The following is a 22284-nucleotide window of genomic DNA, read 5'->3' as shown; positions in this document are numbered from 1 at the left end:
TATTGTATTGCAACATTTGTTTTAGGTAGAATTTCTACAAGATAGTTAAAGGCTGACATGTCGGACGGGGAGTGATCTGTCCCTTGCTCTTAAAGGGTACCTTGGACGGAAACACATTTAGTTCTTAAAAGATAAATGTTAGTACGAGGTACAATAATTTGATGTTAAAACCCCTCTTAATGTTTTCGTTTTGATGAAATCTGTACAATTTTAAATAAAAAAAATAAACTAGTAGCTCGCCATTGTTGTTGACGTTGCACAGCGGTGACGTCACATGGCCACGCTGCCATACTTCACAGTGTCACTCTTTAACTATGTAAGGTAGTGATTTAAATACACCACAAGGTGTCATGAGCGAGTTTTAAATTAATAAGAGCTCAAGACAATGAGTGTGTTTCGTCCCTCGACTGACACCATAGTAGAGTCGGTCACAACAAACATGACTTCTGATAATGGCTCCCAGCATCATACATGCCTGTCAACCCGAGGCCGTTGGCAATCTTACAAATAGTGACGTATGCCCTTACAAATTGGTGACTAATCTTACAACGTTTTATATAGCGTGTAATATGAAACAAAAATAAAACTCAATTTTTAAAATAATATGAATTTATTGGTAATATTGTCAAATACAGTGGGGAGAACAAGTATTTGAGAACAAGTATTTGATACACTGCCAATGGTAAAACCCATTGGCAGTGTATCAAATACTTGTTCTCCCCACTGTATACTGTAACCTGGTGCCATCAAAGAACAATATCTTCAGCTACATCATGATTACAAAAATTGTTCATGTCTTGATGGCCGCACTTCAGCTCGCAATTCAGTTTGACTTGAAGGTAGTTCGTTAGTGTTTCCATTTATAAAATTAGAAAGGTCAATTGCTAAAATGAACTTACCGATGCAATCTTTGAGTCAGGGAACATTTCTTTAGCTAATTCTGAGAAGTGATCAGTTATAGTTGCAGGCAAATTGTGTTTGGCAACAAAGTGGCAGAATGAAATCTCCACTTTCGTCACTTTTCATTCTGCAGAGTTCATCTTTATGACCAGTGTGGTTGATCTTACCTTAAAAAATTAATTACCGGCAGTTACAAATCACTTCTCCCAAAAAGTAAAAGAGTTAGTAACTCCGTTAACTGAATGTAAGAGTAATTAGTTACTTGGCAAAGTAACTGGTGTTACCTTTGTTTTTTTCCCTAAAAAAAAAAAAAAAAAAAAAAAAAAACAGTAACCTTTGCTATGTTTGGAAGTCATTTAATGTTGTGAATCAACAGTTAGAGTTGTTAAAATTGCTCCCATTTTTGCATTTGTTCCTTCTACTTTCGACATGTAAAAGTTTTAAAACCATTTCATCATTTAAAGATAGATTCAAGTCAAAATTTTGCCGATTTAGGAGTATTTTGGATAAAAAGTTACTGAGGGTTGCTAGGAAGGTTCACTACAACAGAGCCTTTCTGAGAAGTCTACTGCTTTAAAATGGCGGCTGTTTACCAACACCACCGAGTCTTATTTCGCATGAAGTTCTATACGCATATGATATCTACTGTAGCATCAAGTGGGCGAAGATTGTAGGCTGTTGGCTACAGTCAGGAAATATTGGAGCCACCTAGCCTAGCATCGCGTTTGCAATGGCGTCACAACTCCCTTCTTTCCTTCCCGCTCTTCTCTCTCTGTGTCTCGGACTTTTCTCGCGTCATTCAAACAACGTAGTAAGGCATAGTAATGCACATTGTCTTGTTGCCGAAACGGTGACAAAATATGGAGAAAAAAAACGTAATGCAAGAAAAACATACAGATTTTGAACGTACGGCGTAAAAAAAATCAGTGCTCACTTGTACAAATTACGCCAAACCCGTACAACTTGATAGGTATGATCATAGTTTGTATATTGTGACTAAATATTGCCATCCAGTGAATTTGTTGAGCTAAACGAATTGCTTAAATGTTTAAATAGAATTTGACCGAACTCTGGGTAAGTTTTATGTGTATTATGCATGTATCTTTTGATTGTGAATTTGTGAATGCCAGTTCTCCTTGCATTGCTGTTTAACTGTGTGAGAATAGGGCCTCTTAATACAGATTGAAGCACTTTTCTTTTTGTGAACATTATTTTTAGAGAGATATGAATATTATTTTTGTTGTATTTTCACTTTATGACACTTAGGTTTGTTGTGAAGGAGTTGCTGAAGCTTATGCCAATAAATGGGGCAGTCAGAGCTACAAATCTGAACGCCTTGTCCACTCTCCTTTCTCTCTGCCTTACACCCCATTGTGAATTAAAGGAAAACTACGGCGTCAGTCAAGGGACAAAACACAATCATTGGCTTGATCCCTAATTAATTAAAACTCACCATTGACACCTTGTGGTGTATTTAAATTACTACCTTATAAAATTAAAGAGAGATACGTTTTTTTTTTTTTTTTTTTTTTTTTTTTAAGAGTGACACCGTGAAGTACGGCAGCGTGGCCCTGTGATGTCACCGCCTAGCGAAATCAACAACAATGGCGACTTACCAGTTAAAATAATTTTACAAATATTATTGAAACGAAAACATTGAGAGGGGTTTTAACATCAAATTATTATAACGTGCACTAACATTTATCTTTTAAGAACTACATGTCTTTCTTTCTGTGGATCCCTTTAAGTTGAATACTTTTTAAGCTTGACTTTTTTTCCAAACTGGTATATTGTTCATCCGTCCAGAAGATGTCACTATAGTAACTCCGGACTCTACAGTTTTTCTTTGGTTTTGCTATGTGCGTTTGTCTTCCCCTAGTGGTGACTTAGTGGAAGCGGCAGGCAAAAAGAACTTTAGTTGGAAAAGAATGCTGAAGGTGTACAGACACTACACAACTCCTCTGGTTTACACCTCGTTGGGAACCCTTGATGAAACAAAATCTGTAAGTCTGCACGTTTTAATAGAGGGTCTGATATCATTTCGGTGTGTTTATTGTGTTACTATGCTGTCATTTATGTGAAGCGAAGCAACACATTTTTGTGCCAAGCTAAATTAGCCACTTCATATGATTTGCTCATAACGGAGCTAGTCTTCACGTGGCTTCTTCTTCGTGGTGTTTGGCAGCTATTTTTTCCGGTCGGAGGTCAGGGGATCAAATCGAAATTTTTTTTAAAAAATTGAACGGTTCCGGGAGAACTGGAGTGTTAGTCCAGGATCTCATCGATGCTCAATGCCCGTCCCTAATGAACATCCTCCCAGTCACAAAGGACGTCTGGCGCCATCAATGGCAGACAATTTTAGCACGGAAGAAAACCGAAAATTCTCTAAAATAAAGAGAAACTGACCGAACGAACACGACCAGCCTTCCCATTCACAGTGGATTGGATCACGACAGCCAATAAATTGAAAAAAATAATAGAAAAAATTAATAATTCACTTTTGTCGCCGCCTCCTGTCAGAATGAAGCGAATAGATCGGTCTTTTTTCTTCTTATCCTCCGGGTTGGGGGGTAAGGGTTTGGAGCCATGATTGACAGGGGCGGGGTCTTTGCTGCATGAGCCAATCAAGGTGCTGGTGTTCCTCATGGGCGGGGCTGGCGGCTTGTCTTCCACCTCCCCGTTGTCGCACATCTTCTGCAATTGAGAAAACAAAATAGCGACCAATCGCACATGAAGAACCAAGACAACAAATTGACTTTTCAAGACTAATGAAGTTAACACTTTACAGGGCAAGTATCTTTTTTTTTTTGTTTATTTTTGTGGACATTACATTGTGAGATGGCCTACCCTACATGACTCAAAATGTCATGGTTACATACTGTATGTTGTGTTAATTACCGTTCAAGATAACTCAAGAACGAATAAAGGGATTATTATCAAACTAATATTATATGTTTGTAATATGAATCAGAAGAGGTGATTAAATTTTGGCGTCATGGCGTCAAAGATTTCAGTGGCCCGGCTGTGAATGCTCATCTTTCAATGCCATTGACAGCATTATATGTCCAATCCCATTTTGACTGGGAGGACTAGTGGCATTGTTCACTGGGTTAAATGCGAGCGTTAAAAATCTGAATCACTTTACGCACATATTTTTTTGTCAATCTTGTGATTGTCACACCAAGTCCATTTTCTATGGATAGAAAAATCAGATAAAAAAAAAACATCTGAATAAATGTAAAATTATTCCAGCAGGGCCCAGAACCAAAAGTGGTATTTGCCATGTGGTAAAATGGATTTTGCCATGTGCCATTATTTATTTATTTTTTGCCATGTAGCAAAATTGATTTTGCCAGGTGGCATTGTTTTGCATGCATAGCCATCAATGGCATAAGCTGAATTGGGTGTCAGTTGAATGTCAATGCACTAAAATGTAAAATGTATGGCCAAAAATCACAGCCACACATTTTTCTGCCATTTAAAATGAATGGAAAATTTGAACGTGCATAGCCGTCAATGGCAAAGCCTGCAAAACAGCCATATGCACCCAAAAATGCCACATACGCCCCCCCCACCCCCAAAGAAAAAAAATCAACCAAAATTTTGCCACATACCGAAAAAATACCACAGGTCAAAGAAAATATGCTACATGGCAAAATCCATTTTGCCACATGGCAAAAAAAAAGCCACATGGCAAAATCCATTTTGCCACATGGCAAAAAAAAAGCCACACGGCAAAATCCATTTTGCCACATGGAAAAATAAATTTTGCCACATGGCAAAAAAAAAAAAAAAAAAAAAAAAAAAAAAAAGCCAAAATGGATTTTGCCACATTGCAAAAAAAAAATGCCACTTGGCAAAATCAATTTTGCCATATGGCAAAAAAAAAGCCCCATGGCAAAATCCAATTTGCCACAGGGCAAATACAACTTTTGGTTTTCGCTGTCTCTCAATTATTGTGCACAAATGGTAAATTTAAAATTTTTTAAACCAAAAAGTCATGTTTTCCCCACTTAGTTTTCCACACAAAGCGATTTTAACATAGAACTTTTTTCCGCACGAAACCAAAATATTTTCTTCTGGATTAATTTATCACGTGAGCAATTTAACATGATATTCTTCATTCTCAGAAGAGGCATTTGATGCCTAACAGTGGAGCAAATAAATGCAGCCAGGCAAAAATAACAACAAAAGGGTATTGAAATCCAACTAAGCCTTAAGATTATAATTTAACTTTTTCAAAATAAAAAAAGATGATCTCACCTGAGCTGAAGCACAACCACCAGAAACAAACTACAACAAGAGTGGTGCGTGGAAACCTCAGACGTCTTTTTACTCAACCGATGTGTGATGTCACTAGGTGAGTCACATGACTGTCACATATACACACAAAGTGCCATGTGGTGTTTCACCCCCCAAAAGAACACTATGACAGTTGTGTGTCTCAGACAACAATCAAGTGACACAGTAAATAAAACATACTGGTTTAAATTTTAAACTAGGACTGCCACAAACCATTGTTTTGATAGTCGACTGAACACCAATTAATTTTTGCTCGTTGCTATATTACTCTGGGCTATACATTTTAGCTGGTAATATGCATTGACTCAAAATTTGAATGCCGCATATCATTGCTCACTGAAGCAAAATCATACATTTGGCAAAATTGCCAAAATACAACTTTATATAAATAAAAAAGATAATTTGATCATCATTGTAGACTACAGAAATAAGAGAATACTTACTGTTTTCAACATTTTTTAATTTGTAAATGAAATCTAAAAATGAAAAAGATGGATATGTACGATTTTCTTTTTTTATCAATAAATTTAAAATATACACTGCTGGCCAAAAGTATTGGTACCCCTAGATTTCTGCTTTGGCAGTAATATCTTCATTTATTTTGCTTGAAATGAAAAAACACAAAAGAGAATGGGGAAAAAAGATTAAATCATAATCATTTTACACAAAACTCAAAAAATGGGCAGGACAAGAGTATTGGCAATTTGGCACCCATTGAAAACTCATGTCATGCTTCTTTGTGTAATTAACAGCGCCTGTCGCTTACCTGTGGCACATAACAGGTGGTGGCAATAACTAAATCACACTTGCAGCCAGTTAAAATAGATTAAAGTTGACTCAACCTCTGTCCTGTGTCCTTGTGTGTACCACATTGAGCATGGAGAAAAGAAAGAAGACCAAAGAACTGTCTGAGGACTTGAGAACCAAAATTGTGAGGAAGCATGGGCAATATCAAGGCTACAAGTCCATCTCCAAAGACCTGAATGTTCCTGTGTCAACCATGCACAGTGTCATTAATAAGTGTAAATGGTAAATGGCACTGTGGCTAACCTCCCTAGATGTGGACGGAAAAGAAACATTGACGAGAGATTTCAACGAAAGATATTGCGGATGGTGGATAAAGAACCTCGACTAACATCCAAACAAGTTCAAGCTGTCCCGCAGTCTGAGGATACAACAGTGTCAACCCATTTCCCCCCATTCTCTTTTAAGTATTTTCATCGCAAGCAAAATAAATGAACATATTAATACCAAAGCATTTATAATTGCAATTATTTTCTGGGGGAAACTGAGCATTATCTGAAAGAATTGCAGGGGTGCCAATACTTTTGGCCAGCACTGTATGTACCGTACAATATTTACTTTATTTTCTATATATACACAGCATTGTTGTTTTCGTCAATCATGACGATAACTAAAATATTTCATCGGCGGACAATTTTTTACATGAACTAAAAACGTGTCTTGGGAGACTGAAACATAACGAGACAAATGCCAGTTTTTGCCTGACGAGAAGACAACGAGACAAAAATGCAACATGGTTCCTGTCATATGTTGACGGCGCGTGACTATTCATAATGTACGTGGAGTACACCAGCCTGCATCGATTTGTAACAGTGTTTGTCGTGTCACTCATGTGACATGTGCTGCAGCCCCCTTCCCCACCGGTGTTAGGATTTGTTTCAAGCTAGGCTGCTCTCCAGAAACACATGGTGAGATTTGTTCTTACCTTGGCAAGAGTAAATATGGAATGTTGTTCTCGCCTTTAAAAGTTCTGTGCTGTAGCATTTAGCATGGCGAGAGTAGTCTTAAACTCTCGGACAACTTTTTTTTGTGCATGGAGTTTGTGGTGGATGGATTTAATGAATTGAAAAATAATGTAACATTTCCCTGCTGAGTGTGTGTTATCTAGTGCTGCAAATAAGTATTTCGTCAACCAACAATTCAGTATTCTTTCTCCTCCAAACACGAGAACCTGCGTTTCTACCAAAAAGTTCCTATTTTGGTTTCATCTGACCATAACACATTCTCCCACTCCTCTTCTGGATCATCCAAATGCTCTCTAGCAAACCGCAGACGGGCCTGGACATGTACTTTCTTCAGCAGGGGGACATGTCTGGCAGTGCAAGATTTGAGTCCCTGGCGGCGCATTGCGTTACTGATAGTAGTAGCCTTTGTTACAGTGGTCCCAGCTCTTTGTAGGTCATTCACTAGATCCCCCCGTGTGGTTCTGGGATTTTTGCTCGCCGTTCTTGTTATCATTTTGACGCCACGGGGTGAGATCTTGCATGGCGGCCCAGATCGAGGGAGATTATTAGTGGTCTTGTATGTCTTCCATTCTCTAATAATTGCTCCCACAGTTTATTTCTTTACACCAAGCGTTTTACCTATTGCAGATTCAGTCTTCCCAGCCTGGTTCAGGTCTCCAATTTTGTCTCTGGTGTCCTTCGACAGCTCTTTGGTCTTGGCCATAATGGAGTTTGGAGTGTGACTGACTGAGCTTGTGGACAGGTGTCTTTTATACCGATAATCAGTTAAAACCGGTGCCATTAATACAGGTAACGAGTGGAGCCTCGCTAGACCTCGTTAGAAGTAGTTAGACCTCTTTGACAGCCAGAAATCTTGCTTCTTTCCAAATACTTATTTTCCACTCCAATTTGGAAATAAATTCTTTAATAATCAAACAATATGAATTTCTGTTTTTTTCCCCCACATTCTGTCTCTCATGGTTGAGGTTTACCCATGTTGACAATTACAGGCCTTTCTAATCTTTTCAAGTGGGAGAACTTGCACAATTGGTGGTTGACTAAATACTTATTTGCCCCACTGTATCTCGATTCTTGGCAGGAGCATATCGATAACCTTTTGGGATACAAAGTATCACGATATATCACCATTTCGATATTTTGTCACACCCCTAATTGAATATAACAAACTGAAAAACATATAATATATATATATATATATAATAATAAATGAAAAGCAATTTCTGATCAAATATTAGACTATCAAAATAGCTGTCGATTAATTTGATAATCATCCATTTCATTAATCAGTTACCCTTGCGGCCCTACTTTGAACTAAACACATGGAATCTTCCCGACCCTCAATTTGCAAAGTCATTGAAGTCACAAAAAGTGACAAACACACTAAGTGCATTTTGTTTGACCACTATCAGACATCCAAACGTTTACTGTTAGAAAGGAAGTGACCCACTCTTTTTTTGTTGGTCTGGAACACACACAAGTGTAAAGATACACACTACAATGTAATTGGGAGCATTATTTTATTACTCCTTGCACTTTGAAATTGAGTTTCACGAAGATTCTGTATGTACAAAGTTCAAAGGTAACAGCCATATAATGCTACAGTGTTTCATCTAATGTTTCACTTGATTGTTGTCTGGGACACACAGTTGTCATCTTGTCTTTTTGGAGGAAACGCCACATGATACATTGAGTGTGAGCGCACCTGATGGCAGTGTCTGAAATAAGACACCCCGTCAACACCTCCCTGCTAGCTTTAGAGCGTGTGTGTTGTATAATACTGGTGAACACCACAGCTTCTTGTTCTTCTTTGAAGTAATTCATTATTTTTTTCAAGTTTTTTTATCGGAGTTTGTTCTACATGATGGTAAATGGTAAATGGTGTTATACTTATATAGCGCTTTTCCACCTTTCTGAGTGAGTCCTCGTCTGAGACCTGTGATTCCTTACTTTTTGCTAGGAGTTATAGACGCGTCTACCAAATTTCATGTTGCTAAGTCAAACTGGTTTTACAGGGTGGACTTTCAAGAAGAAAAAAAACAGGAAGTCATCAAGTGAAATGACCCATGAAAGCAAAGTAAGATGTGGTGTGGTCATACCAGCACGTACACACATAATGTGTGTGTGAGTATGACTACTTCCTGGAAGGAGGCATTATGGTGTCACAGCCAAGAAGAGCTCATCGTCTGCGAGGATGCATGACGCCCCACCCGACAACAACGATATGTCGTCAAGGCAACCACAACCTCTGACTTTGTGTGTATATGCCATTTTGTAAGCCAATCAAGGCTATACGATAAGAAAATCATGAAGGAGTAAAGACCTAAGAACAAGAAAAAACTGAAAAAGTACAATAGTCTCAGCTGGTTATTACATGCAATATCCAGACAGGGTGGAGCGGTGACAGATGGCTGCATGTAACTGAGCTGCTGTGTTAAAAATGAGAAGATAAAAATATGACATCACCCTAATAATAATAATAATGCAATAACGTCACAATTCCAGTGCGTCTGTTTTGTATCAGGTAGAAAATTGGACAACCGCGCCCAGATCAGAACAATATCACTCCTAAGTCAACATTACACAATTCCAGTGTCAACCTCACGTCAGTATAAATGTCCTTTAAGATTTTACAGTGGGGCAAATAAGTATTTAGTCAACCACCAATTGTGCAAGTTCTCCTTCTTGAAACGATTAGAGAGGCCTGTAATTGTCAACATGGGTAAACCTCCACCATGAGACAGAATGTGGGAAAAAAAATTAAAATCACATTGTTTGATTTTTAAAGAATTTATTTCCAAATTAGAGTGGAAAATAAGTATTTGGTCACCTACAATCAAGCAAGATTTCTGGCTGTCAAAGAGGTCTAACTTCTTCTAACGAGGTCTAACGAGGCTCCACTCATTACCTGTATTAATGGCACCTGTTTTAACTCATTATCGGTATAAAAGACACCTGTCCACAGCTTCAGTCAGTCACACTCCAAACTCCACTATGGCCAAGACCAAAGAGCTGTCGAAGGACACCAGAGACAAAAGTGTAGACCTGCACCAGGCTGGGAAGACTGACTCTGCAATAGGTAAAACACTTGGTGTAAATAAATCAACTCTGGGAGCAATTATTAGAAAATGGAAGACATACAAGACCACTGATAATCTCCCTCGATCTGGGGGTCCATGCAAGATCTCACCCTGTGGCGTCAAAATAATAACAAGAATGGTGAGCAAAAATCCCAGAACCACACGGGGGGACCTAGTGAGTGACCTAGAGAGGTCTGGGACCACAGTAACAAAGGCTACTATCAGTAACACAATGCGCCCCCAGGGACTCAAATCCTGCACTGCCAGACGTGTCCCCCTGCTGAAGAAAGTACACGTCCAGGCCCGTCTGCAGTTCGCTAAAGAGCATTTGGATGATCTAGAAGAGGGATGGCAGAATGTGTTATGGCCAGTTGAAACCAAAATAGAAATTTTTGGTAGAAACACAGGCTCTGGTGTTTGGAGGAGAAAGAATACTGAATTGCATCCGAAGAACACCATACCCACTGTGAAGTATGGGAGTGGAAACATCATGCTTTGGGGCTGTTTTTCTGCAAAGGGACCAGGACGACTAATCTGTGTAAAGGAAATAATGAATGGGCCCATGTATCGAGAGATTTTGAGTGAAAATCTCCTTCCATCGGCAAGGGCATTGAAGATGAGACGTGGCTGGGTCTTTCAGCATGACAATGATCCCAAACACACAGCCAGGGCAACAAAGGAGTGGCTTCGGAAGAAGCATTTCAAGGTCCTGGAGTGGCCTAGCCAGTCTCCAGAGCTCAACCCCATAGAAAATCTGTGGAGGGAGTTGAAAGTCGGTGTTGCGACACAACGACAGCCCCTAAACATCACTGCTCTAGAGGAGATCTGCATGGAGGAATGGGCCAAAATACCAGCAACAGTGTGTGAAAAGCTTGTGAAGAGTTACAGAAAACATTTGGCCTCCGTTATTGCCAACAAAGGGTACATAACAAAGTATTGAGATGAACTTTAGGTATTGACCAAATACTTTATTTTCCACCATGATTTGCAAATAAATTCTTTAAAAATTATACAATGTGATTTTCTGTTTTTTTTTTTTCCCCCACATTCTGTCTCTCATGGTTGAAGTTTACCCATGTTGACAATTACAGGCCTCTCTAATATTTTCAAGTGGGATTACTTGCACAATTAGTGGTTGACTAAATACTTATTTGCCCCACTGTATTTTAATGCAAGCACACCTCTTCTCGCTAAAGTGAAACGTAAAATGGAAAAGTGCCCCGTTTGTGGTTTGTTAGTCATCGGACTACTTCCTTGTTCTTGAGGGATGACTCAGGACGGATGCTGCCATTAGGATTGGAGGTCAGACTGTACCATACAATTATGAGTTTGTCATTTGTCGTTCAAGTTGAAACAGAGTGTATTCCTCTTATTAAAAGGTGCTTAATGATTGTTTGTTATGCTTAAATAAGCAGCTGTATCACACGAAATTTGAATGTTGTGGTTAAATCCCACTCATTTCAGCAGTTTTATTTTAAACGTGTAAACTCTTTTACTGCCAATGATAATCATAGGCATCAAATAAATTTCAGCTGGTATGGTTGGACTTGAGTGATCATGTTTCACTGCCATTGACGATGCTAGAGGTCCAATCCAAATTGATTGGGGGGGCTGAGAGCGATTGAGTTCTAGCCCTTCTAGTCAAAATGAAGTGGACATCTGCCAGTGTTAGTGATTTAACTACTGTAAACTACTTTTTTCCTTCATTTTGAATCATGCAGCTTATAGTCCAGGGCGGCCTTTTTGTTGATTTATTTGGGTTAACAAGGTCACACTTTATCATCATAACACTGTCATAAGACAGACACGCTCATGGGCATTACTGAATGCTTATGACAGATGGCATTTAGTGTCATCCAGTAAATTATGTCACTAACTCCATTTATGTCCAGCTCAAATCTTTTACATCCATTTAAAAGTGAGATTATTTGCCGGATGACATCTAAATGACATCTGTTATAAGCATTCGTTAATGACCAGGATAGTGTCATGTCATAATTATGATTGTCTAATGACAATCTTATGGCGCAACTGTCAAATAAAGTGTTACCAAATATGATAACTAGGAACTAATGAAACAACTGGAGCAGTAATTGAAGAAATAATTAGCACAGAACGAGAATTTTGATTCTTATTTACATTTGTAGCGCTGCAAGGCATGCTAGGACGCATGCTGGACAACAACAGTGTTGACAGCAGGTGGCAGCAGAGGTTGATTGTCTCCCCAAAGGGAGCAGTGATGGCCACATGAAGCTTCTTCAAGCAATGGAGCTTTGCAGTCAATTGGTTCCAGCTTCCTGGTGGTTTATTTGGTCTTAAGACAGTTGTATGACGCCGCTGTCAAATAAAGCGTTACCGGTTAATATCTTTGGTGTAAATATCCCATAATATATTGACATAAAATAAATGCTAAATGCACAGCATTTTTTGCTTTTAACCAAGAATTGAGACCGTTTCACGTCCATATCTATAAAGAATTTGGGGATTTAAACATTTATTCACAAGAATTTTGACCGGAAAAGCTCTGTTTACATCAGGCGGCCGCGAGCTACATTCACTAACAGACTAGCATTGTACTTTGACATATTTACGTAAAGTAAATGCTAGTGGCACTTTTTTTTTTTTTTTTTTTTTGCTTTTAACCAAGAATCAAGACTGTTTTACGTCCATATCCATAAAGAATTCAGGGATTTAAGCATTTATTCACGAGAATTTTCAACAAAAAAAAGCTCTTTGTCTGTGATTCTACTCGGTCAGCTTTGACAGCCTCGCCAACAATGCAGGCCCTCTATTTATCGGCTCCGCACCCCGTGTCCCGTCAATACATTAAGAAGTCTCTAGTTTGTTAGTTGTTGATTAATTACTGCACCCCAAATTCACTAATTAGCGTTTTGACACATCCTACTTAATTTTGTTTGCAAGCTATAATGATCATAAACATGTATTTTTTAATCAACTATGTAGAGAATTTTTATAATGGGAGTTTTGACTCATGTATACAAGTTGATATTTGTATTTTCCGTAATTTATTTTTAGTTATTTATAGCACTTCAGTAGAGAAAAAAATTATGTAAAGGAATGAAAGTGTGAGGGGGAATGGAAATAAAAGAAACAATTTCAAGTGTGAAAAGGTTTACAAAGAGACCAAAAGGTATTCACCCCCTAAAAAAAAGTTGGACAAAAGAATTGAAGAAAAGTGACGCCGACTGAAACTTTTTCTCGCTCTAACTTATTGTCTGTTCAGCCGAACCTCCTTGCCCCTTTCACTGTTCTTTGAACGCATTGTAATGCTTTTTAAAGACTCACTTACATTCATTATTAAGCACGAATAGCTGTCAGGGCGGTTACCAAGGCAACCATATTAATAGTGGAGGCTAGGCTTTTCATGCTGGGAGGTTTTGCTCAATCTAAAACATTTGAATGATCACGTTTCGGTGTTATTGACAGGGACAGATGTCCAATCCATTTGTACTGGGAGGGTTTGCAGCGAATGAACATTCGTGTATTCATTGCCAGCCCTCCCACTTCAAATTGATTGGACGTCAACTAGTGAAAAACTCATTTTAATTCACTGCAGGAGGGTGAGAATAGCAATGAAAGAGTAAGTTAGCATGCCTACGACAGCATAACAAAAATCTCAAATAGCATTATTATAATAATTAGAATCATATTTCGAGACAATTCGATATATACAACAATTTGGCAAAGCGCAGATGACAAGAAACTAGTCTTTTAATCTGCCGTTTAGCCCCTGCCTGTCATTGTAGCGCTCTAGCATCCCCAGCTGGCGGATGACGTCGGCAGGGTCACGATTTCATCCGATTTAGAATTCAGCCCATCGAGGGGGAAGATTCAGAACGAGGAAAATACGACACAAAGAACAGCAAAATGTCATTGTTTCAATCTCTCTACTCCAATATGTTTACAGGATATCCTTTTTATGGAAGTATTTTTCCCCAATTGCTAAAGAAATGGTATGGACATGACAAATAACAGTCTTGTGCTAGATGGAATATGAAATATTAAAAATGCATTTATTCAGTTCGACATGGCAAAATTACTCCATAATGGTCAAAAGTGTCGACTTATTGCCCCGAAGTCCAGCGTTTGTCATTTCCCTGCCCCGGCTTCAGAGAGCATAAACAAACCAGGAGGCGTGACAGCTAGCCGACATGCTAACCCGAACTGAGCGCCGTTTCCAAGTCTTATTCTCGCCTTTCGAAGCGAAAAATCACACAAAACTACCCGGATCATGTCACACGGCGGCGGAAGAGTTGTCGATTGTCTTCACCGATCAGCAACCCCACTGGCGGCGAGCAAGGTACTGCTCGTCGTTGCCCTGCTGCGGGCAGGAGAGCTCATTTGCCGGGGAAGCAGCTGGAGAATGACCGCCGGACAAACCGGCCAACGCCGGAGGAGCACGTAGCTGCCCGAGCCCAACCCAAGGATAGTGGTCTATTGCTGGGCACACAAGGAGGGCAGAGGGGGCTTGAAGTCTGGACGATATGGAGAACCGCACTAGCATAAACCAAATATAGTGCTCTCCCGGCGGGCACGCGAAGAGGACCGAGAGGGGGATGTGCAACAAGCCGCCGGTCGCTGGCATTTTCGGTGGGCAAGGAACATTGTCAGCCACAAAATGCAAGCCATCTCAGTATTAAAACGTGTGTGTCCCATGATCCCAGTATTTATGATACGAAACACAATGTTTACTCACTTGCTCGTAAGTCCAATGGTCCCACAGTTGTCCGACTTGTTTTGACCAATCTCGGGGTGAACAGGAACTTTTTGAAACCCACAAAGGCTCACACGCATCGCCTTTGTGCAGCAACAAAACCCCGCAGTACATTTAGCTGGCATGATGCAAATAATATACGAATTAATCCACAGAATCAGCTGAATCTGAACTCCATTTGCATGCTATAAAGCAATGCTGTATTGTGAGATGCTGACCCGGGTGACGTCGAATTTGCATTTATCCTCAACCTGAGATTGAAGCTGGAAATCACACATTTTCATGGTGCGGGATTAAAAAATTGAATATATAAAATGATCGTTACCACACACATCCAAGCGGTCCATTTCATTCAGGAGCATAAAATACTGCATAAAATATGAAATAAACATGCTTTTTGCTGTCCTAGGCACTTTAATTAATAGCGGACTTATTGTTGCCTATACGTTCCGAGGTAGCCAGTAGATTTCATGCATGTTTTTTTGTTGTTGTGCTTTTCATGTCTCGAGGCTGATGAGACATTTAGGGAGCGAGGTGGTCGTAGTTTATTTGATCCTCTTATGTTTTTAATTATCTTTTTGCATTCTTTTAATGCGAGTTGGTGTAAAGCACATCGAATAACCTTAGGTTGTATTGTGTGATACAAATAAATTAGCCTTGCTTAGAAAAAAACAAAAGGGAAAGAAAATGTAAATACCTTATTTTAAATTTGTTTAAATTTTCTACATTATTATTATTATTTTTTTTTTTATGTTTAAAAGAGTAAATATTCTCAAACATTGTCAATGTAAAAAAAATATTGGAATGTTTATTTTTTTTTAATTTAAATGAAAAGCTTTAGTTTATAGATTAAAGATTTAAAAAACAAAAAAACAAATATTGTCTGATTACAGAAAGCAAATGATTACTTTTTTTTATAAATCAAAATGAGATATTTGCACCTGCTTTTGCTTTGGAAAACATACGATTATAAAGTTACATAGTTTGCAGAGTCCAACTGTTTTCAGGGCATAGTTTTCGTTCAAATGCGCATTTATAGCTAATATGTAAATCCCACAGTCATAACAGCAGATAAAAGATTTATATAAAAGCCGATTAGTTGGCTAATTGTAAAAATAATCGGTGATCAGTAGCCTGTCACAATAATCATTTGTGGCAGCCTTAGAGTGCATCAACCGAGTGGCCCCTCCCAATTCGAAGGAAAACAAACACAAACAGAAGGCCAACAGCTGTGCACGTGTTCACACCTCGGCGACAAAACAAACACACGCGCGCTCACACTTGAGATTTAGCCGCCGCTAAGCTCTCATTACAGCGGGCTAATGCTACATTTCGCCACCTGTGAAACTGCTTTTCGTGTAAGCGTGTGTGTGTCTACGTGTCTTGATCACTTATGTTAAATACGCGTACGTACAAACGCTCAGTGACAGTCGGCTAATCGGAAGCCTTTGCTAATCATAGCTTTATCGGCTAAAAAACACCTCACATTTTGCCGTCCACATTTGAAGAAAAAAAATGTGTATACTCTAACCAGTACATGTTTGTGTGCGTGTTAGAGTTCATGTAGAGGACGCGTAAAATTTATGATGTGTCAGTATGCTTGGCATTGAGGTGTGAACAAATCATATGCCGCCTTTTGGCTACAGGCATTGGGTTTGGTTTATAGAGGTGTCAAGAAAGACGACGAAAAAAAAAACAGGATGTAGGTCAAGATAGCGAAGCTAAAGTCGCTTCAGTATAAAGAGGATCTAATCAAGAGTACTGTCACTCAGGGAAAAAAATCCACACAAAACATATAACCTATTTTCTAACCAACAGACTGACAATGTAACACCAATAACGGACTGACCAACAAATCATTAGCTGGGCTAACGAAATGGTGGAGTAACTAATTTACTGAGCAAGTGGTGATTGACTGAATGATTTTCTTTTGAGTGATGAACTGTATAAAGGTAAATAGCTTTCTATCAAAATAGCCAACTGGAAAAATGTAACTTACTAACCAACTAACCCAGTAACAGACTGCATGGTGGCTCGCAGAAAACTTACAAAAAAAAAAAAAATCTTTTAGGGCCTGAGCACCAACAGGCGCGAGGCCTCATTGTTTTGCAAAGGATTATTATTTTCTTTATTTTTTAAGGGGTAAAAAGTAAAAAAAAAACAATCCAGTAATAGTAGTAAGTACTGTAGACAGCCCCAATAGCAATGTTCCCTCTAATTTTTCATGTGTCTGACTCTGAGCAAACACACAAGCTCCCTGAGCACACTGCGGCCCATGGTGGGCAAAATCAGATGTCTACCGTACATGGCGCCACACACCAGTATCGCGCCTGTTCACGCCTATTAGCATATCATGCCTGTTCACGCCTATTAGCATTCCTACTGCCCGTAAATTATCTAGCAGTAAAAGCATTTAATGATTACTATCCATAAGTCAAAAATCTTGATGTCACTGGAATACACACCAATCTGACTAAAATTGTATCTTATTTTTCACGTTTGGCCTTCCCACTTCCTCAATGGCTGTTCACTTTGTCTAGGTTGATGGCTTCGTCTGCTTCTTGCTTTGACTTTATGCGCATCAGATGGTCCAGATGTGCCACTTCAAGACGATTTCTAGATGCTGAGATCTAACTTCTTCTAACGAGGTCTAACGAGGCTCCACTCGTTACCTGTATTAATGGCACCTGTTTCAACTCATTATCGGTATAAAAGACACCTGTCCAAAATCTCAGTCAGTCACACTCCAAACTCCACTATGGCCAAGACCAAAGAGCTGTCGAAGGACACCAGAGACAAAATTGTAGACCTGCACCAGGCTGGGAAGACTGAATCTGCAATAGGTACAACACTTGGTGTAAAGAACTCAACTGTGGGAGCAATTATTAGAAAACGGAAGACATACAAGTCCACTGATAATCTTCCTCGATCTGGGGCTCCATGCAAGATTTGACCCCGTGGCGTCAAAATGAAAACAAGAACGGTGAGCAAAAATCCCAGAACCACACGGGGGGACCTAGTGAATGACCTACAGAGAGCTGGGCCCACAGTAACAAAGGCTACTATCAGTAAAACAACACACCGCCAGGGACTAAAATCCTGCACTGCCAGGCGTGTCCCCCTCCTGAGGAAAGTCCAGGCCTGTCTGCGGTTCGCTAGACAGCATTTGGATGATCCAGAAGAGGACTGGGAGAATGTGTTATGGTCAGATGAAACCAAAATAGAACTTTTTGGTAGAAAGACAGGTTCTCATGTTTGGAGGAGAAAGACTACTGAATAGCATCCGAAGAACACCATACCCACTGTGAAGCATGGGGGTGGAAACATCATGCTTTGGGGCTGTTTTTCTGCAAAGGGACCAGGACAACTGATCTGTATAAAGGAAAGAATGAATGGGGCCATGTATTTAGAGATTGTGAGTGAAAATCCCCTTCCATCGGCAAGGGCATTGAAGACGAGACGTGCCTGGGTCTTTCAGCATTACAATGATCCCAAACACACAGCCAGGGCAACAAAGGAGTGGCTTCGTAAGAAGCATTTCAAGGTCCTGGAGTGGCCTAGCCAGTCTCCAGATCTCAACCCCATAGAAAATCTGTGGAGGGAGTTGAAAGTCCGTGTTGCTCAACGACAGCCCCAAAACATCACTGCTCTAGAGGAGATCTACATGGAGGAATGGGCCAAACAACCCACAGCAGTGTGTGAAAAGCTTGTGAAGAGTTACAGAAAACGTTTGTCCTCCCTTATTGCCACCAAGGGGTACATAACAAAGTATTGAGATGAACTTTTGGTATTGACCAAATACTTATTTTCCACCATGATTTGCAAATAAATTCTTTAAAAATCACACAATGTGATTTTCTGTTTTTTTCCCCCCCACATTCTGTCTCTCATGGTTGAGGTTTGCCCATGTTGACAATTACAGGCCTCTTATTTTCCCCCACTTTAACTACTATACTGATTTATAGTTTAGTATAGTACAATAGTTTTGCTTCGCCAGCTTTCTGCTATACTCGCATACTTTGCTATGTGATCGTGGATTTGTTGCCTGAAAGCTATATGAACTATGGGCAAATGAAATCAGGTTTTGCTAAGAAATTGCTGCTGAAAGCAGATGCGGTGCCCGGTGAAAGAGGACGATGACTGGCTCTGATGAGACCACCTCACCACCCCAGGCAAAGCAAAGGAGGGAAATGGCCAGAGTGAGTACTCTTTTATAATAAAAAACATATCACGCATTGGATATAGGACTGGACACATGTATAAATTATCGCTCGTAAAATATATAGAACAAATCCTCTAATCCCATTCATATTTGTGTCGGTTGGCAGAGCGAAACCGATGATAGCATATTAAATGATAATTATTCAATACATGACTTTATTTTGCGGTCACGGTGTATCAGCTTCACAAAAAGAAACGCAAAACAAACCATTCGGTGATTCTGTTGCCGCCGGTGTTTCATCAGTTTGATTGCTCCCCTCAATGATCCTTTCATTAGGCTGCATTGGCTTTCGTTTGGGCTCAAATTGATAACCCAAAAGACCAAAGAAAGGTTCATAACTCTCCTGGTCACCATTAGAAGAATGTTCGTTACGTCGGATTCGTCGCTGCAAATAGAAACAAAATTGTACGCCATCATCGCCGCCATTCAGTACTAAGCACTGAGCCGGTTGTTTCCCTATAGTGACGTCACGCACACAATATGCTAGATTTCCGGCATCTCGGGGGCGGGTCCTTTTAGCTTGACAATCGACCTAATTTCTATCATTTTCTTGGTGTTGCAATGTGTGTAATTACACAAAGTGGCATGATATGAATTCAAAAGGCATGCGTTGATGGATAATTGATGGAATATTAGCATTTCCCCAGGTGTTGTCATACCCTTTAACTCCGCGGCACTAGCGCACACTTGTCGGCTTGCTAACCTGCACGCCGCGTGTAGGCTGGGCAATACACAAGCAATGTCAATGCTATGATTGACTTCGTAGCGGAAGTGAACCTTACCGTATCATTGGCTGGACACCTGCCATTCACTGAGTTACAATGCAATTATTACGTTTCTGTTGATTTTTTTTTTTTTTTTTTTTTTGTGCGCAGCATAGATTTTCTTGTGCACAGAGTATGTGCAAATAGTGCGCGATTGCGCACGCGCAGTTTAGAGGGAACATTGCCCCATAGGATAACGTTCTGGACACTAACACGGGAACGTAATGGGTAGCTGCAAGAGTGGTAATGTCTGCTGTGTGGGAATGTTTTACCAGTTAACGGGGAGATGTTGTAATGTGGGCAAAGTGGCCATTTCGCATGGTGGAAAGGAGAGAAATTAGTTCAGGGCAATGTATAGGGCAATGGGGCAAAAAAAAAAAAATCTGCATCTGGGACTCGGTATCTGCAGATTCTCAAAATCAGATGACTCTGACTCGGGTGCAAAAATATAAAATCAGGGCATTCCAATTAATAATAATTTTTCACTCGGGTTGTCCGATATTATCGGGTCGCCGATATCAGCCAAGAAAGCATTAAAAAAAAAAAAAAAAAAAAAGATATAGGATAATATCGACATTTGTTTTTCATGAACTGTTTTAGTAATATAGGCACTTTTTCAATAACTTGAGTTGAAGTTGTTCTCTTTTTCATAGAATGCTTATTTTGGAAAACCTTGAAACTGTTACATTCATCATTATTAAACAATCACAATACAATTAGCCATAATATGTTAAGTCCAAGACCGCATATATCGGTATCAATTTGATATCTGTATCGGATTTTTGAGGTTGGACAATATCGGGAAATCAGTTATCGGTTAAGAAGTCATTATAGGACAACTATATAGAAGGTAGGGCTGCAGCTATTGAATATTTTAGTAATCGAGTAATCGACTAAAAATTCTATCGATTAATCGAGTAATCGGATAAAACTTTTTTTTTTTTTTTTTAGATAAAGAGCAATTACACAGTAGGGCAAATAAGTATTTAATCAACCACTAACTGTGCAAGTTCTCCCACTTGAGAATATTAGAGGCCTCTAATTGTCAACATGGGTAGACCTCAACCATGAGAGACAGAATGTGGAAAAAAAACAGAAAATCACATTGTTTGGTTTTTAAAGAATTTATTTGCAAATCATGGTGGAAAATAAATATTTGGTCAATACCAAAAGTTAATCTCAATACTTTGTTATGTACCATTTGTTGGCAATAATGGAGGCTAAAAAGATCAGTCGTCCCGGTCCCTTTGCAGAAAAACAGCCCCAAAGCATGATATTTCCACCCCCATGCTTCACAGTGAGTATGGTGTCCTTCGGATGCAATTCAGTATTCTTTCGCCCCCAAACACGAGAACCTGAGTTTCTCCCAAAAAGTTCTATTTTGGTTTCATTTGACCATAACACATTCTCTCAGTCCTCTTCTGGATCATCCAAATGCTCTCTAGCGAACCGCAGACGGGCCTGGACGTGTACTTTCCTCAGCAGGGGGACACGTCTGGCAGTGCAGGATGTGAGTCCCTGGCGGCGCATTTTGCTACTGATAGTAGCCTTTGATACTGTGGTCCCAGCTCTCTGTAGGTCATTCACTAGGTCCCCCCGTGTGGTTCTGGGATTTTTCCTCACCGTTCTTGTTATCATTTTGACACCATGTAGTCTGAGATCTTGCATGGAGTCCAAGATTGAGGGAGATTATCAGTGGTCTTGTATGTCTTCCATTTTCTAATAATTGCTCCCACAGTTGATTTCTTCACACCAAGCGTTTTACCCGTTGCAGATTCAGTCTTCCCAGCCTGGTGCAGGTCTACAATTTGCCTCTGGTGTCCTTCGACAGCTCTTTGGTCTTGGCCATAGTGGAGTTTGGAGTGTGACTGTATGAGTTGTGGACAGGTGTCTTTTATACCAATAATAAGTTAACAGGTGCCATTAATACAGGGAACGAGTGGAGCCTCGTTAGACCTCGTTAGAAGAAGTTAGACCTCTTTGACAGCCAGAAATCTTGCTTGTTTGTAGGTGACCAAATACATATTTTCCACTCTAATTTGGAAATAAATTCTTTAAAAATCAAACAATGTGGTTTTCTGTTTTTTTCTCACACATTCTGTCTCTCATGGTTAAGGTTTACCCATGTTGACAATTATAGGCCTCTCTAATCTTTTCAAGTAGGAGAACTTGCACAATTGGTGGTTGACTAAATACTTTTTGCCCCAGTGTAAATATACAAGCGAAAACAAGACATTTCATCTAATATTGAACCATTTTCAGTCAATCAATGTCTTTATTCTCGATGTACATTGTTGAAAACAGCCAACAATTGCATCTCAGATGTACTCTCGTATCATAGAAGCACTGCCTTGCATCAAAGTCATCCGCTTTAGGTGCGCTATTTTAGGGAAGGAAAATTTTATTTTTCAAAAAGATTTTTTCTTTGATTGAAAATATTTTTTTGGATTGAAGCAACTTTTTCTGGGATTGAATGATTTAGACACACACAAATGTCCGACCCATATTACGGCCC

The 22284-nt window shown here is 39.5% G+C and overlaps 1 protein-coding gene across 1 annotated transcript in view; it reads right to left on the bottom strand.

Annotated features, from left to right (window-relative positions):
- Window positions 1–22284, bottom strand: part of LOC130911210 (serine/threonine-protein kinase PAK 1-like) — a 57497-nt gene that overhangs the window by 30594 nt on the left and 4619 nt on the right. The window contains exon 2 of the mRNA XM_057829019.1: window positions 3399–3594. Within this exon, the coding sequence (XP_057685002.1) occupies window positions 3399–3591 (193 nt within the window). The 5' untranslated portion in view covers window positions 3592–3594. The remainder of the gene's footprint in view (window positions 1–3398; window positions 3595–22284) is intronic.

The sequence above is a fragment of the Corythoichthys intestinalis genome, unplaced genomic scaffold (assembly GCF_030265065.1).
Source record: "Corythoichthys intestinalis isolate RoL2023-P3 unplaced genomic scaffold, ASM3026506v1 HiC_scaffold_23, whole genome shotgun sequence".
Lineage (NCBI taxonomy): Eukaryota > Metazoa > Chordata > Actinopteri > Syngnathiformes > Syngnathidae > Corythoichthys > Corythoichthys intestinalis.
Note: the sequence above shows the minus strand (reverse complement) of the source record. Positions and strands in the feature narration are given on the sequence as shown.